Here is a 16,556-nt window from a genome sequence, read left to right on the forward strand (position 1 = left end):
ATTTTATGTATCTTTTGCTCCTCTCACTTGTTTATCCATGACTGCAAAAGATAGTTTGGGAGTGAGGGTTGTGTGTCCTCTGCCAGTAATTCATTGTGGCCTTGGGGCTCCCCTTGGCAATGCCTGCTGTTGAGGACAAATCCCCATGCTGGTATTCTGGGCAGCGCACTCAGTACATTAGCTTTAAGCAGGCTCATCATCCACGTTGTCATTCATTACTCAAAAAAAGAAAGATTAATTTCTTTTCACTGTTTGCTGCATATTGCGAGTTAAAAAGTGCTCACTTTAATGCATGTCATTCTGAAAGGCAATTTAAACATTTCCTTGGCAATGAAACGCTTATTCCTGTCTTGTTTAAACATCTGGAGTACTCGTAGTGTTAGAAAAAGAAGTTACACCTGAACTCACTGCAGCATGTTGAACTGTATTGTAATACAGACTGGTATTTTTTTAAACTGATAAATATTAGCAGAATAAGAATCCTTGAACTGCAATTACAGCTGATGTCAGAACAGGATTGCAGTGTTTAAGGAGAGAACTCATCTCTGCTGCTTACTTCAACCCCTAATCCGTGCATTTCAGAAAAGATTCTCTCCTGTAGACAGTGAGAGTTCACTGTGAGAAATGATAATCCACATAGCCTGATTCTTTCATTCCTCCAGATGCAGAAACATTACTGAAACGTACGAAATGAAAAAATTACAGCATAGTCTAAACTAGAAGAAGTTTTTAAAAGACTTTCTAAGTATTTTCTTACCTAAAACGCATAGTTCCGTCCCCTCAAAGTGACCTTGAGTTAATGTCTTGGTTGCAAACGTCATCTGTCCTTTAAATTCCAAAGTATTGCAATCTGAATGAAACTTTCCATTTAATTTTATATATAGGATGTACAGAATACAATTGTCCTTTAGGAGACATATCCTAGTAGCTTTTCACTAGTTTATAGATTCTCTGACTTCTTACCTGATGAAAAATTCCAGTTGTATCCACTCTGTCGTTAACAAAATTTCTTTTCCCTTTTTGAGTTGATTACAAAGCCAGCAAACACATCTCCTTTGTGTATAAAAGATTCCAAAGCAGAGCCATCTGCTGCTGAAGCTGTATTTAAACTCTCTTCTCTTGCTGAAACAAACCACAGTTTCACAATTTCACAATTTCCGACCGTGATCAAATCCGCCAGCCTGCAGAAAGGCTGCTGAGGAATAAAGCTCTGGAATCCAAGAAGAGGCAAACAGCAGTGAGCAGGGAGGAGAAAGGACCAGCAGTCATGGGGGTGGCTTTTCCTCACTGCGTTGCTTCCCTCCGCCCAAACACCTTATCTTGCAATTTCGTTTTCAATTATTTGTTCTGCACTGCAAATGTTTTCCCTATGCTGGATTTCATACGTAAACATTTGCAGATGGTTTCTTGCTTTTTTAACTGAGAGGAGATATTGATGTCCTATTAAGTGCATCATTTGCTCTATTGCAATTAAACTCATCATGTTTTCCACTGTAAAGTGCTATTTTAAATTTTACACCAGAGTTCTAACAATCTTCATGAGAAGTAAAGCACAGCACGTTATACTGAAAAGGGGATTTATTGTTACTACACTTCTTACTACTGCTATTTTTCCAGTGGAAGTCCATGATCACCCAGTCCTGGTCTCTCATACTGAACTGTCCAGTGGCTTTCCAGAATTAGGAACAACAGGCTGTAGAAATGATCAGGAGTCAGCATTTATTTGTGTGGGGACAGATTCATGAAAACAAGTTGAGGATTCCCTCTTAAGTTAGAGAACTGGAAACTTGCAGACCAAACATTTGAGGATGCTGGAGTCTGTCATACTGCTTCTGCTTTTTGGAGAGTGTTCTGAAAGCAGCAGGATTTGGGGATAAGCAAGACTGCTGCTGTACTAAGAGTTCAGATTGGAACTCTTCATCAGAAAATATTGTTAGTTGTCATGCTGCTGTGATTGTAAGAGAAGAGAGGGGGAGCTGGAGGGGGCCTCTCAGGTCAGCCTTGATCAGTCTTGTGTTCCTTGTACTTTGTTTCTATTTGTGATGTGTTTGCCTAACCTGTCTTGTGAACATCTGTGGTGATCCTAGGTTATCCCTTCCAGTACCTCAGATACTGTTAGGAAGATTCACTTAAAACCTCGCCCTGAAATTCCCTTCACTTCAGCCCATTGCTTTTTATTCCAAGAGTGGTTTCTCGATTCTGAAATTTTAGGCAGACTGCTGTGAGTGTGCAATGTGAGTATGCTTTTCTAGAACATTTCTAGCTCTTGCTGATTTTGATTATGTCAAAAACATTGCAAAATAAAGCTTTTCCAAAGCGCTTTACAATTTCTGCCCCTGGTTGTGGTTTAACCCAGGAAATGAATCAAGACCTAAAAATGAAATGTGCTGGATGTGTACCAGAACAAGCCATAAAAATGTGTTGTTTAGAAATGAAATAAGCCAGTAAAATTAAAAGATGTCCTGATTCTATTTACAAATTTTAATCAAAGGTCAGATTGCTTATCTACACAGGCATCTGTTTCTAATACTGTATGCAGTCCTACATCTGTGGAAGGGCTGAAGTGTTTAACATGTGATCCCATTTATTACACAGTCGTGTCTGTCAGCTGCCTTCTGTGGGCTGAATTTGTTGTAACCTGTTGTGAATTAGATACACTAGATTGGACATCAGAGGCTCGTGGGTGTAGCTGCTCTTGGTTGCTGATGCTTGACGTCAGAGGCGCACACACTGAGCAGAATCTACGGCTGGGTACGCAGGGCCCAGGGTGGATTGTTTTCATCCAAATGCTGCAGTGTCTATTTGCAAACAAGGTTAATGGATAGCAGAATTGTATTTGCTTTATATAAATGATCATGATATTTCTAAATTGCTCAATAAAAATGACGGGAAAATAGTCTTTATCAGTCGACATCGGTAGCTTACGGGAAGGCGGGATTGCAGGTAGTGAGTGTAAATTGAGTGAGTGTGTGACTTGATAACAAAGTACTGGAAATGCACTGTGGTGAAGACTGACTGGGTTGGTAAAGACAGTCAGGTGTAAATTTGGTTTCTCTACCTCTGTGGGTTTTCAGTGCTTCAAGAATCTGGTAGGATTTTCAGTGTGATTTTAGGGGTTTTACTGGGGTTTTCAATAACAGTTTGCAAAACAAACAAATGAACAGAAAAACCTCTAAAATAATGGTGCAGTGAGTCTCACTGTACTGAATGTGAGTCATTACACTGATAACCACCTATCGGAATTATTCCAATTACATAGTATTATTGGAGTAATAATTCCAATTAGAACATCTTTGCCAAGCTGCTGGTTATACTGTAGCTAGAGGCATGATCTTGGGTAAATGTTGCTGTGGTACTTTTAAGCCAGGTAGCATTTAACCCTTACAGGCACAGACCACAGGGCACTGTCATCTGAACCTGCCAGCCCATAGCTCAGCAGGGGCTCATGTGTATGCAGTGTAGTCTCATCTTGGTTAGAGTGAAGGCACTGTGCTTGCTATGGCACACAGACCATGAGGAGAGTGGAAGATCAGAATGCATAATAAGTATTTCCACCTTTGAGTTTGTAATAACAGCCATAGTGTCAGTAACGGCCTGTTGCTGAGGAGTTCTTCAGTATCAGTTTGGCTAAGAGCTGCTTCAATGACCTGTAATAACTCTGAAAGACGTGGAATATTTCTTGCTAATAAGCATTAGTCTTTGTAGTACTTCAAAGGGGTGCAGAGAAATAAACATAATGGGAACTCTTCCTCTCTTGTGTTAGTGGCAGATGTGCCAGTTCTTGTTGCAAAGGGCGAGACAGTGTGCTGTGATGGAGGAAAAACCCAGTCCTTTCATGGTTTCCTACTTCATGCAGATATCAAGCCCTGAATAGCATCTCCTCAGCAAATAGGTTATGATTTGATCAGAAAAGCAACATCAGATAATCAACCAAGAGTGCACTGTAAACTTTTCTCCAAAGCCCCTGCAGATAAAGAAGGATTGATGTGTATCTATCAGTTGAGACACTGATCCTTAATTTGTTGTTTTTCCTAATTGGAGAAAAATTGTCACAAAAATTCACTCACAAGTTTATATGGCATTTAGGTTTCACTCCCTTTTATTGCATAGTTCTAAAGAATAGCTGAGCAATATCCTTGATTGCTTGTTCCGGTCCTTACCTCTCATTTAGGTCATTCGTAGAATGAAAAGTCAACCACTTTAAAATCTACTTTGTCTTTAAATGAGTTACGTATAGCATGTTCATTTTAAAAATTGTATCGTGCCATGAACTTTCATCTCATTTCTGGACCTTCTTCAGTTGGCGTACAGTGAGATGGAGGCTGATGCACTCGCTGGCTGAAAGGTTGGCATCTTTATTGTTTGGGTCAGCCAAGACACTGTTCTCTTTTCTTACTGAAGGAGATAAGACATATGGGTAATTGAAATAGGAATGTGATTGCATTGATTTACGTTTTATAATAGCTTCCCGTTTCCAAACGCTGATTCAATTCTTTGTAGCTTTTCAGAACTCCTCAGCTGATGTTTTCCAAGAGTGATCTCTGCCAAAGGCTGAATTATTGGACTGGCACACACATTTGCTTGTTCCCAGTCGACAATCTTTTTAGAACAACACTGTGAGCACCAAACCCTGCCGTTCTCATGCCATGAATGTTTTTACTGTCCTTATTATTAATTAAGAAATACTTAAGTAATCAAAAGAAACTTTTTTCATCGCAGCCTGTTCCTATTTTTTCCTCCATTTTTGGGGGGTCTACAAAGCCTTACTTCTTATACACCTCCTCATTTTAAAATGTCTTTAATGACATGGATAGATATCTGACAGCTGAGTTCAGGCAGGTGCATATTGAGCTTCACAGCATAGCTGCCCCTGCTGTGTTCAAACAAAGCTAAACGTCAGTCATGCAAAAGAAAGACAAAGAAAGTAGCCGGTGAAGGTTCTGTGGAGCAAGAAATAGATGTGGCCTAGGAATAGATCAGGGAAAAAAGAAATCTAGGAGATTTTAATTTAACCACGAAGCACATAAAGAAAGGGTTGCAGGTTTAGAAGATCTGAACATGACCAAAATTGCGGTTGGCCCCAGGCTTGGTCTTCCTTATGCAAAACTTATGATTCTGGTCTATCATAGTCCAAGATCTAGTGAATAATCTGCCCTTTCACATCTGTCTCAGCATTGCTAGAGACTCTTTCACCCTTTATGCTTTTTTCTTTCTTTTCAGACCGTTTCTCCCTGATGTATTTTCATCCCATCACTCCAAGTTATGACCAGCTCTTACATAAACTTTTAGGAAAGAGAAGAAAGGAAATCATCAATTCTGACAGAAGAGTGGAAAGATGAAAGGGGAGAGAAACTGAGCTTCAGACAGGAATGGGGAGGGCAGTAGTTAAAGAAAAATAGTAATATAAATCCAAAGAAGAGGATCCGATTACCATGATCTGATGACTTTACCCCTTACCCTTCACAGAGATGAGTTTCTTTCTTTCAGCACAGTTCCCTTATAAAGTGCTCAGGGAAGATTTTGTTCAGGAAGGCGAGCTTTTGATAGTACTTGCTGAATAAACCATTCTTGTGGGTTATTCTGTAGTTACCTTTTTTCTTGTTTTGCATTAAGTAATTAAAGCAGAGGGGTAAAGAGTTTTATTCCTCATCTGAATTTGCATGGAGCAGAAAGTTCTATCCCAAGGATTGTCCCCTGTTCACACCTTAGATAGGCAAAAGACTCTTTAGTTTCCTCTCAGTGCATTTTAATCGGTCTTTTTCCATGGAAGCCCCATTGCAACCAGTGGTAATTCATGACAGTCTCAGAAAAAAGATCACAGTCTTAATATTTCTGCAGATTAAGGTACAAAAAGCAGAACAGGATGAAAGACAAATATCTTGTTAAAAAAAAGACAAGCAGTTCTCTCAAGGAAGGTTGTATCTCTTTCATGAAGCTCTTCACAGTTACAGCTTAATCAAAGGGCCAGGATGGGGAAGTTTCTGTTGCTGGTGCGTGTTTTATCTAACATTTCTTCCTGTGAACTGCACAGTTGCAGCGTGCTTGGAGTGCTGAGTTAGTGGGAGAGAAGCTTCTAAGAGTCTTACAGTCTTACAGAGATCTCTCTGACTTGAGTAGTCTAAAGGCCCTTGCTGAATGTGTGTAGATCTCCGGGTGATCTGGGAAATAACAGTTGAGTCCCTTCAATTCCAGACCACTTCTGCCTGTGCACATTTAGAAGAATTTAGAACGAGGTCTGTATATAGCCGGGATACATCAAGATGATGTTGATATAGTCTTCAAAGAGCATAATGTCAGTGCAGAACTCACTGCTCCACCCGTCTGTATGAAGGAATCCTGTGGGTTCCAAAACGCGTTCTGTCTGCTGGAAGGTGAATCTAGACCTCTGTCTAGAGATCTGCATTACACTCATAAAAACAGGTGTAATGAAGTTCATAAGATATCCCATGGATGTGCTTAAATTCTTTTTAATAAGGAATGAACAACACCTTTTGGTTATGGAAGCCAACAACACTGATAAAAATGATACTAAAGGGATTGAAAGAAATTAAAGGGGATGAGTTTTACTATTTAATATATTAAAGCGACATTATAACTTGAAAGACTTAATATTGTTGTATTATCCATGAAGCTCTCTTCCAAAACTTCAGTATTCCTTTTCAGTCTTAGAAGTTTGGACCCATCAACCAGAATCGCAGAAATACATTTCTTTAGTGATGAAAGATTCTATAACGGTTTCACGAGTGGTGCGTTTTTATCAGCTCTTAGCGAGCAAGTGCTGTAAGGTGGGAAGCTCTGTGCCTGAAAGGTGCTCTGCTAATTCCCGCTGTATGATCTCTTAACCAGTGATGCCCTCTTGTGGATCCCCGTAGTGTGCCTACTACTGGAATAACGAATGCCTGATAACAGTGAATTTTTTCTTCTTTCTAATATTCTAATAACTGAAACATCAAACTAAACAACTTAAAGGCACAGAGTTCATATGAATGTGTATAGCAAGGGACGTGGTGCATTGATGGAGGAAAGCAGGAGTCCTATGGGAATCGGAGAGGTCTGGTCAGAGTAACCAAGGTGACTTGGGAGAACTGGGAGGTATGAAGAGCGGTGTGACGGCCAGGAGAAGTTAGTGGTTGGCTGCTTAGGAATCTGTGCATTGCCAGAGCCCGGTGGTAAGAGGGTAGGCATATGGATGTGCAGCCCTCTGAGTGCAGGGACTGAACTCCGAAAGGATTTGGGGCAAATACATGAGATGTGTGGAATCACATTCCTGGTGGTTGGCAGTGGGCAGTGCGCAGGAGCACAGCAGGACAAATGAAGTTAGGTCTGTCTGCAGAACCAGAGGAGGCACTTCCATCTGTAAGAGATGGATCTGTTTATGTTTAAAGGGTTTTCCTATTTTGTTTTCATGTCATCAGTCGATCAGACAGAAGTGCAAAAGAGAAAGTGTCTGGGTTATGCCTGAATTGAGCCAGCTGTTGATTTTGCCTGCTGATTTGTTCACATTTTAAGGCTCTCATCTCCTCCTGCTGAAAGAAGCAGTGACTTCCCTCTGTGATCTCTTCCTTGGCCTGCTTGTCTGTCTTGTTTTCGGGGAGCAAAGTGAGCCATAACAAAGGCTTGTTTTCCTCGTTATCCACTGTGGCCATAATTAGCTCTCTGTAATTTTTCTTCCCTTTCACTGCTAATTATTAACGGTCTATAAAGTTCTCATGGGTGATTTTCTACTTAGGGTTTCGCTTGGGAAGGGCTATGTAGTTTTTACAATAAGTGATAGGAGAGGATGGTAGCCATGTGCTTGGATGGTGCGGGGGATGAAACGGCACCACCGGCTTTGGGAAGCCAAGAACTGGGATATAAAGCAGGCACCATATGAGGAACTTCAAGAGGAGGCTTTTGCAAGTTGAACTGTTTATTTTGAGGTTCCGATCCTTAGCGTTTGACACACTGCAGCGGTCAGAAATATTCTTAAGTTGCTGTGGTATTTAGTGGAGGGAATTGCACAGAGAACAACGCCCTAGAGAATGATCTTGGAAAAAGCTTATGGAATTCTCATCAGAGATGAGGATAGATAGATCTGCTCCTCAGGACATAGGGCTGAAAAAGCTGAGGAATAGAAAACAGGGATTGGAGTAACAGTGGTACACAGGGTTTGCATGCCACTGAGCAGCTCCTAACACCTTTCTAAGCAAAGATGTAGGAGCGAGGAGGCACTGATAGGGCTGGAGAGAGGGAGTGAGGATGGAAACAAGAGGAGAAAGGAAGAAGCTGCCTTAGAGATGGAGCGGCTGCGAGCACGCTGTTAAGAACGGGCACAAACAAGGGGAGACAGCCAGGGAGCGACTCGAGGCGCGCGGATGGGAGCCAGACGCCACAAGCTGCTCCCTCGGTGCCCGCTCAGTCTGCAGCCCGTCGGAGCGCTGAGGCGGGGGCGCCCCGCAGCCTCCCAACGGTCACGGCGTTTCAAACGCTCCCGCGCGAGCCGACCCCTCCGCCCCCTGCTCCCGCCCGCGGGGGGCGGGGCCGCCGGGGAGAAAGCGCGCGCCGGGCGAGAGGAGCCCATTGGCTCCCGTCCGCGGGGTTGGCGCAGCGCGGGCCGGCCCCTCCTCCTCCCCGCTCTCAGCGCGCGAAGAGGATGCTCGGCACCGGAGGCCGTCACCGAGCCGCTCCGTTGGCTGCCGGCTGCGTCCGTCACAGCCGAGCCCCGGTCTCTTCGCCGCCGCGCGGCGGAGGTCGCTCTTTCTGATTGGTCGCCGCGCCCGTCGATCGCGCCCGAGTCTCCGCCCCCGCAGATCAGTCGCGGGCGGTTCCAACCGCGCGTTCCTATTGGCCGCGCGGGCGCGGGGGGCGTGCGCGGGGGGCGGGGCTCCCGGCGCCCCCTTTGTGTGGGCACCAGTAGCCGGCCGAGCTCCCGAGCAGCAGCGGCCGCCATTTTGTGCGCGTCCGTGTTTTCCCCCACCCCCGCTCCCCTCTCCGCGGCGGCCGGGACGCCCCGCGCCTCGTGCCGGGCAGGCCAGGCGAAGCCAAGGCCTCGGGCTGGGCCTCGGGAGCCACCGGGGGCCGTGAAGCCGCGCCGCTCGCAGCGAGAGAGGAGGGAAAGAAGCGGCAGAACGGAAAAGGGGGGGAACGAGGCTTCGGCGCTGCCCCCCGACGGGAGGAGGAGTCTCGGCGCCAGGCCCGGGCGCGGCACCGGCATGGAGAACTCGCAGCTCTGCAAGCTGTTCATCGGCGGCCTCAATGTGCAGACTACGGAGGCCGGGCTGCGGGAGCACTTCGCGGCCTACGGCACGCTGACCGACTGCGTGGTGGTGCTCAACCCGCAGACCAAGCGCTCCCGCTGCTTCGGCTTCGTCACGTACTCGGCGGTGGAGGAGGCGGACGCCGCCATGGCCGCCTCTCCTCACGCCGTGGACGGGAACTCAGTGGAGCTGAAGCGCGCCGTGTCCCGCGAGGACTCGGCCAAACCCGGCGCCCACGCGAAGGTGAAGAAGCTGTTCGTGGGCGGCCTGAAAGGGGACGTGGGCGAAGGGGACCTGGTGCAGCACTTCAGCCAGTTCGGCCCGGTAGAGAAGGCCGAGATCATCGCCGACAAGCAGAGCGGCAAGAAGCGCGGCTTCGGCTTCGTCTACTTCCAGAACCACGACGCGGCCGACAAAGCGGCCGTGGTGAAGTTCCACCCGATCCAGGGCCACCGCGTGGAGGTGAAAAAGGCCGTGCCCAAGGAGGACATCCAGGCGGGCGGCGGCGGCGGCTCCGCGCGGCCCTCGCGGGGCGGCCGGGGAGGAGGACGGGGTCGGGGCGGCGGCGGCTCCGGTAACCGGGACCACAACGGGCTGTCCAAGGGCGGCGGCGGCTACAACAGCTACGGCGGCTACGGCGGAGGGGGCGGCGGCGGCTACGGCGGCTACGGCGGCGGCTCGTACGGCGGCGGCGGGGGAGGCGGCGACTACGGCAACGGGTACGGCGGGTTCGGCAGCTACAGCCAGCACCAGTCCTCGTACGGCCCCATGAAGAGCGGCGGAGGAGGGGGCGGAGGGGGTGGCGGCTGGGGGGGCCGCAGTAACAGTGGACCGTACAGAGGAGGCTACGGCGGGGGAGGGTACGGGGGCGGCTCGTTCTGAGCCGGAACGCCCGAACCCCTTGGGCCGGGGCGGCTTCTCGACGGTTTCTTCCTCGCCCGCCGGAGGGCGGCTCCTTTTAAATGCCTCCCCGCTGGGGGAGCAGCTCCTAAATGCCCCCTGGGGGCCGCCTCTGCCGCCCGTGCCGCTTCTTTCTCTCTGAAGACGGACCGGGCCCCACACACACACATACTTTGTGTTACAGTCATTGATGGACTCTATTTTTTTATTATTACTTGGACCTCGGTCGTTTTTATACTAGCAACGAAAAATGTCTTGTTTTAATTTGCTTTTTTTGGGGGGTACGGGGTGGGAAGCGTCTTGCCGATCTGGAGTAACAACCGGGGAGGGCTGTGGGGAATTCCTTTGTTGTAAGGACTCGATACCTGGCTACTACGTTTTTTTCTACAAAGCCTACTCGGATCCCATGACTGAAGTTAACGTTTCTGTAAAGGAGGAAAAAAAAAAAAGTCGTTTTTACGTTTTTTTTTTATTTTTTAAATAAATCATTGTGTTCATTGATCTTTACATGTCTAATTTTTTTTCCTAGGATCCATTCCGTACGGTTTATGGCTTTTCTCGGTTTTAAGTGTTGCTCTACTTTTAAATCTCTGTGTACTTAGAGTCAGTATTTTGTTGTCAGTAAAGGTTCTGACTGACTTTTTTGCTCCCCCCGCTGGATTTATCGGTTCCCAAACATTCGGCGGAGAAATTGTTGAAGTCTCAGCCCGTGGATATGGTCTGTCTTTAAATACTCGTTTTCACTTTGCAGTTTGTGTGCATCCACCATCTTGTACCGGGCGCTTTGACGTGCTGACATAGTTGGTTTTTTTCTATAGGACTTTTCCATCAGCGTATGTACCGTGTTTTGAAGAAATAGTTTGTGTTAAGCATGTGCTTCATTCATATAAAATGTTCCGAATTTCCGATTGCTTAGTTTCAAGTCTTCTTATTGGTTTGTCTCTGTACAGTTCCTTTCAGGAAAGGGTCAGCATTTATCCCTTCATTAAATGCACACTGTTCTCATAGTTAACGGACTTCACTGAACAATTGTCCTACGTTAAAGTTCCCCGAGATCCCTGGCAGCTCCACCTACCGGAGGATGGCAGCCTGCAGCACGAGGAATGCTTTGCTAATGCTTGTACCAGACCTGAAAGTTAATTGATGCCGTTAGATGACTGGTGTAGAGCAAAATGCAACCTGCATGTGAATAAAGATGGGCTCTGTGAGTATTGACTGGGCAACAAAAATAACAAAAAGATTGCAATACTTGTCTCAGCACACTTTTTTTTTTCCTCATAATTGCAATTGCCCATAATATTTGAAAGAGTGATAATCTGTTTGGGCAAAGTGCTATGAAAAATGAGCCAGCTAAGTGTACCGGTAACCCAGGTGCCAGTTGTAAAGCAAAAATATTTGTGTAGTCTGCTTGATTAACAAATGTATATTTGTAGCCCTTTCACGCAATAGAATTAAAGTTTGTTGTTTATTAAAAAGCATAATGTTTTAGGGGAAAACTGCCTTCCTGCATAGAAATATAGAATAGCAACGTTTATGGGTTTATGGATATCAAATAAAGAATTGAATTCCTTATATGCTTGAGTGAGAGTATGTATGATACGGGACATGGATTTGTAAGTACAAAGTTATTTTGACTTCAGGTTTCTGAGCACTTAGTCTTTAATGCTGATGCTGTGTGGGTCTGCGTCTTAAAAGCTGGCTTTTATTTGCTCCAGGTGTGCAACATAGGTGTGTAATTGTGCCACTGGGCTGGAAGATTGTGCATGAAAATTCAAGGTATTGTCAGTCTTGAATGTCAGCCTAACCTGACTCTGATTTTAGTTGCAACATCTTTCTCATTGCTATCAGAAGTAATAGTGTCAGCTAAATTCATTACCTGCTTAAGCATGAGTGAATAGGGCAACTTTTTGATATCGTTGGGATTTAAATGAAGAGCAGAGTTTCCTCTTGGTTGTGATACTTGTGGTTCTTCAACAGTGAAACTGGTTCTCTGTGGCTTAGGTTCCAAGTGATTTGCTGTTTGCATTTATATTGTGGGTTTTTTTAATCTTAGAAGTTCATTAGGTTGTTGCTATTGAAAGTGTGTGACACTTGAGAGAAGTATTTGTGAAAGGCTGCAGTTGGTGAAGTACCAGCTCATCAGGACAGCTTCAGGTGGTTGGTTGTAGTTCAGTTCATAGAGCCGGATGGTTCTTGTTTCCTTATTTGCAGTCTAAGACCACGTTGGACTGTCATCCTTGAGCTTCCCTGGGAGCACAGCTTTCCTTTTAGCAAACAAATTGAAGTGCTGTGTTCTGTGTCTTCTGTCTGGGTGTGTGAGCTGGGCTCTGAGGATGGACTGCCTTAGTAGCCTTATTTAGGGACCAGCTGGTTTTGAAAGAAGCAGTTAAATTCACTTCTGTGACGTGCTTTGTTATGTGGTTGGAGGGATGAAGATTGGCTCATCAGGTGTAACTGGTATTTTTCATGTTCTGTGTCATGAAAGAAGCTGTTGGTAATAGGAAGAATATATATATTTGTAAAGTTACTGCTTTGGTTGTGAAATCTGACAGCTTTGATAAGCAATAGCTTGACGTTGAGAATTGTGCTGAAGCATGCTGCTTGATTATCTGTGTGTAGCTCTCCTCTTGGACAACTGATGTCTTAGCATAAAAGGCAGATCCCAGAAATAGAACCTATGCTAGGGAGCATTGCCACCTAACGTGTATCTCTGCAGCGTGTCACCTGTGTTACCTTCCACAGGCATCCCATAGAATGTTTGTGGTGAGCACGTCGAGGAGCTGGGCCTTGCCCTGCTCTTGCCTCGTCTCAAGGCAGTGAGAACTTCGTTGTGACAGTGCTGGAACATTGCAGGGGCTCACGTAAGCAATTGTTTAATAAGCAGCAGTAGTACTGGGGTGCACCATGGAATGTAGGTAGATGTACAGATCTGTGTTGGATGGCATTAAAGAATCAAAAGGTATCTATTCAGAAAGATTTTGTGTGCTTTCCATAGTAAACAGAAGACATCTGTTGGTAGATTTTTGATTATGTATTTAATATTTAGTAAATATGTGCCCTCTAGATGGGCTCCTCTGCACAGAGATAACTAAGATAACTGCATAGAAAACTAAAACAAAATGAAGGTGTGTAGCTGGCATGCAAAAAAGCTTTAGACTATTTAAGTCACTCTGGAGTGCTTTTAGGGAAGAAGAGATCAAGTTCCCTTGTTTGCTGTTCCTTAGTTTGCAGTTTAGTTCAGGGAGTGCAGGTGTCTGAAATTAACTTCATTCCTTCCTAAAGGCCACAGAGGATTGCTGGTTCCACCTGTGACAAATGGCATGAGAGCAGTGTGTTTACTGTTGAAGCTGAATGAAGCGCAGTAGTTTTAAGAAAACTTGGATGTTCTTTTTAAAATCTGGATGAGCAAAAAAGGAATTGTCCAAAACAAAGCTCTGCAGGGGCTGCAGTACCACGCTATGGCTGTGCTGTGATGTGCATGCAGTTTCCAGTACTGTAGTCACTGCTCCAAAGTACCATCTGTTCTTGATCCTGCATCTGGGATGACCTGTGAATTTTATATGACTAATAAAATCAGCCTAGCATATGCTTTGTTAAAATGAATGGCCACTGCTTTAAAAAGAAACACGCTGAACGCTTGTGTAGGTAATGAACTGCTACCTGCACAGATCAGTAGAGGTACATCTCTCTGTTCTTAACACTCGCTGATGGAAGGGTACTTTGGAATTGAAGCAACAGCTGAGGCTGCTTCGATCTCCACAGATCTCCGTTGGTCACTAACTGTGGTACAGCTGTGATTGTTTGAAAAAACTCTGCCCTGCCCTGCAGGTTTGCATAGAAGATTTCAGTGGACAATGTTTACTCTCCAGAGCTGAAGCTCTCAGGTCTGTGTGGTGTCCTTAAGTAGCTGCAGTGCTGTAGGCATTGGGCTCCCAGTTCTGTGTAGTGGGCTGTCTGGGACCAGGAGGAGTTAGGAGATGGAATTGAACTGTATCGGATGCTTTGTGCATGTGTCGCCTTAAAAATGGATGGAGCTGGAAGTTCTGCCTGGTTAAAAACGTGATTTAAAGTTCTTAAATGCTTTATGGTGGTGTTTTTCTTTTCCTCAGAAAGTTGGATCCCCTCTGTAAAACAAACTTTACTGTAATTTAACGTTAAAAGTGCACTGTGTAGGTTGGAGCACAGGTTTGCTCTCCTGCCTTGCTAGCTGATACTACTGTCGCAATATAATGCCATTCCTATTGCTACTGAAAAGGGAAGCAGTGTCCAGGACCCCGACCTTCCATTCAAGTCTGAAAATAGAGCGGATTTTTTTTCTTGTGTATCTCAGAATATCCTTTCTAAAATGCAGAAGTTTGGTTTGAATTGCTAATCTCAACAACAAACCCTAACCCAAAGGAAATCCAATCCCTTAAGGACGGAGTTGTGCTGTGTTGCGTGGCAAACAGAAATGTGGTAATGTTTTGTGAGAACAGCATTTTGCTTCTGAAGTCTGTGAGATAATTGGTTACCTAATAGAAAGCAAATTTCTGAGTGTGTTAGGAAGGATTGCTTGTCATGAGGTAGCCGTTATGGATTAGAGTTTATCACATAATCAGCAGTTTGTAGCACATCTGTGGGATGCACGTTTTATTGTGGACCTCTGCTTCCTAAGCTGTCACAACAAGGCACTTCTTGTATGTCTGTCTTTTGGAGTCTGGCTGTGTGTGTCTGTGGTGTTCACACATACAGCCTGGGTGAGGGTTAGTGGATGGAAAGTGAACGACCTCAGCTAGAGAGCAGTTTCCAGAACAAACAGTGTTTTTGATCTTTTAAAGTTTAGCAGCTTCTGACACCTGATGTATGCATCTCCTGAGGATGACTTTCTGCTTGTTGTTATTATATTTCATTACACGAATAAAACAATTGCACCTCTATTTCCACTTCACAACTCAAAAACATCAGCAGGAGCTCTGAGCCAGCACTGCTTGCTGCTCCTGATGGGCTTTTTTAGGTCTCCTGGTGGAATATTATTACTTTTATTATTTCTGGTACATATGTGTATACAGTGATGTACAGAACCTCAGCTGCTTATCTTTAGTGAGTATTTATTTCTAGTGCAGTATAAGTGCTACTACTGACTGGTGTAAGGTTATGTCTTACAGCAAAATGAATAGGCTTTTTGCTGTGTGCCTTTACTGAGGTGTTTTCTATGATTTGGTCACATATATGCTTTTAAAGGAGCTGATGGCATCGGGTGCTTTCCTCCTTGATGTCCCCTTGACAAATCCCCATCTTCTCTGCTCCCAGAACTGTTTGATTTCTGCAGTATGGAAAGGGGAGGAAATACATTTTTATTTTTAACTGAGACCTCTGTGTGGTTCTAGGAGTGCTTTAATTATATCTATATTCCCTTAGAAACATCTCATCCGTCTCGTGGGATGATGTGGAAGAAGTGCAGCAGGAATGCTGTAATGAAGCAGTAGTTTGATACAGGAGAGACATTCTTCAGATTCTTTTATTTTCCTAAGTTTTGCCTAAACTAAGCTAAATGTTGCAACAGCATTTTCCTGAGTGTTCCTCAGCACAGCTGATCTTAGCAACCAAGAGAAAAGTTGTGCTGAAAGCCTGTTAGGTGCTGTTGGTTACTGCTATTATAGAGCACATCGAGCTTCGAGCACTGGCTAGTCTCAGATTATCAGCTATCCAACTAACCAAAGCTCCTTAACTTTGAAAACGAGATGCCAAGCCCTGTCAGACTAACAATGCCATCTGTCTGCAGCATCTGGATGTTAACCCTCTTAGTCTGAGACATACAGTTTCATTCCTGAGTGCTTTCACAATAGAAAACACACTTCTGGTAAGAAGAGCTCTTCTTTAAAATTCAAACTGTGGTGTGTTCACCATAGGTAACTTTGATGTGTACTGCATTAATTAAACTTCAGATATCTCGTGTGCAGTGCAGTAAGGAGTCAACACCAATTTGGAAAGCTAGCCGTGGCAAGATGCGTGCTTGCTTACTACCATCAGTGTATCACTGATTAATACTGCAGGAAAAATCTGCAGAATAAGCTGATGCATCTGAACAGATTTCTGTAGTAAAAATGTTGGCAGTTGGATGGTATATGTTAACTAGCTTATGTCTCTCAAAGTCCTTGTATGTGCTGGAAATGCACTCTTGAAAGGGGTGGTGTGCAAAGACCTGAAAGTAGCCAGTTGCTCTGTAAGCCAGTCAACATAGAAGAGATAACATTTTACTCACTTCTGTAACTTTGCCTGGTTTCTGCTCTTTTAGAACTGGTTCCTTCTGCTGTGTAAGAAATATTGCTTCCCACAAAACCCTGGGGGGGAAGAAGCAGGTTTGGAAGGAGAAAAACCAGGAAAAACAATTTGCAGCATGGACTTAGAGCAAAGCCAGATAAAATGCACAAGTAGAGTTGG

The 16,556-nt window shown here is 44.8% G+C and overlaps 2 protein-coding genes across 2 annotated transcripts in view; both read left to right on the forward strand.

The window, feature by feature from the left end:
- KLHL3 (kelch like family member 3) overlaps positions 1-16,556 on the forward strand; it is a 112,981-nt gene that overhangs the window by 50,660 nt on the left and 45,765 nt on the right. The gene's annotated exons all lie outside the window — the stretch shown is intronic.
- Positions 7,329-10,637, forward strand: HNRNPA0 (heterogeneous nuclear ribonucleoprotein A0). Its single transcript, XM_048961051.1, has one exon. It carries the CDS (start codon positions 8,355-8,357, stop codon positions 10,116-10,118), a length of 1,764 nt encoding a protein of 587 aa, XP_048817008.1. The 5' UTR covers positions 7,329-8,354; the 3' UTR covers positions 10,119-10,637.

The sequence above is a fragment of the Lagopus muta genome, chromosome 14, assembly GCF_023343835.1.
Source record: "Lagopus muta isolate bLagMut1 chromosome 14, bLagMut1 primary, whole genome shotgun sequence".
In the NCBI taxonomy this organism is placed as follows: Eukaryota; Metazoa; Chordata; class Aves; order Galliformes; family Phasianidae; genus Lagopus; species Lagopus muta.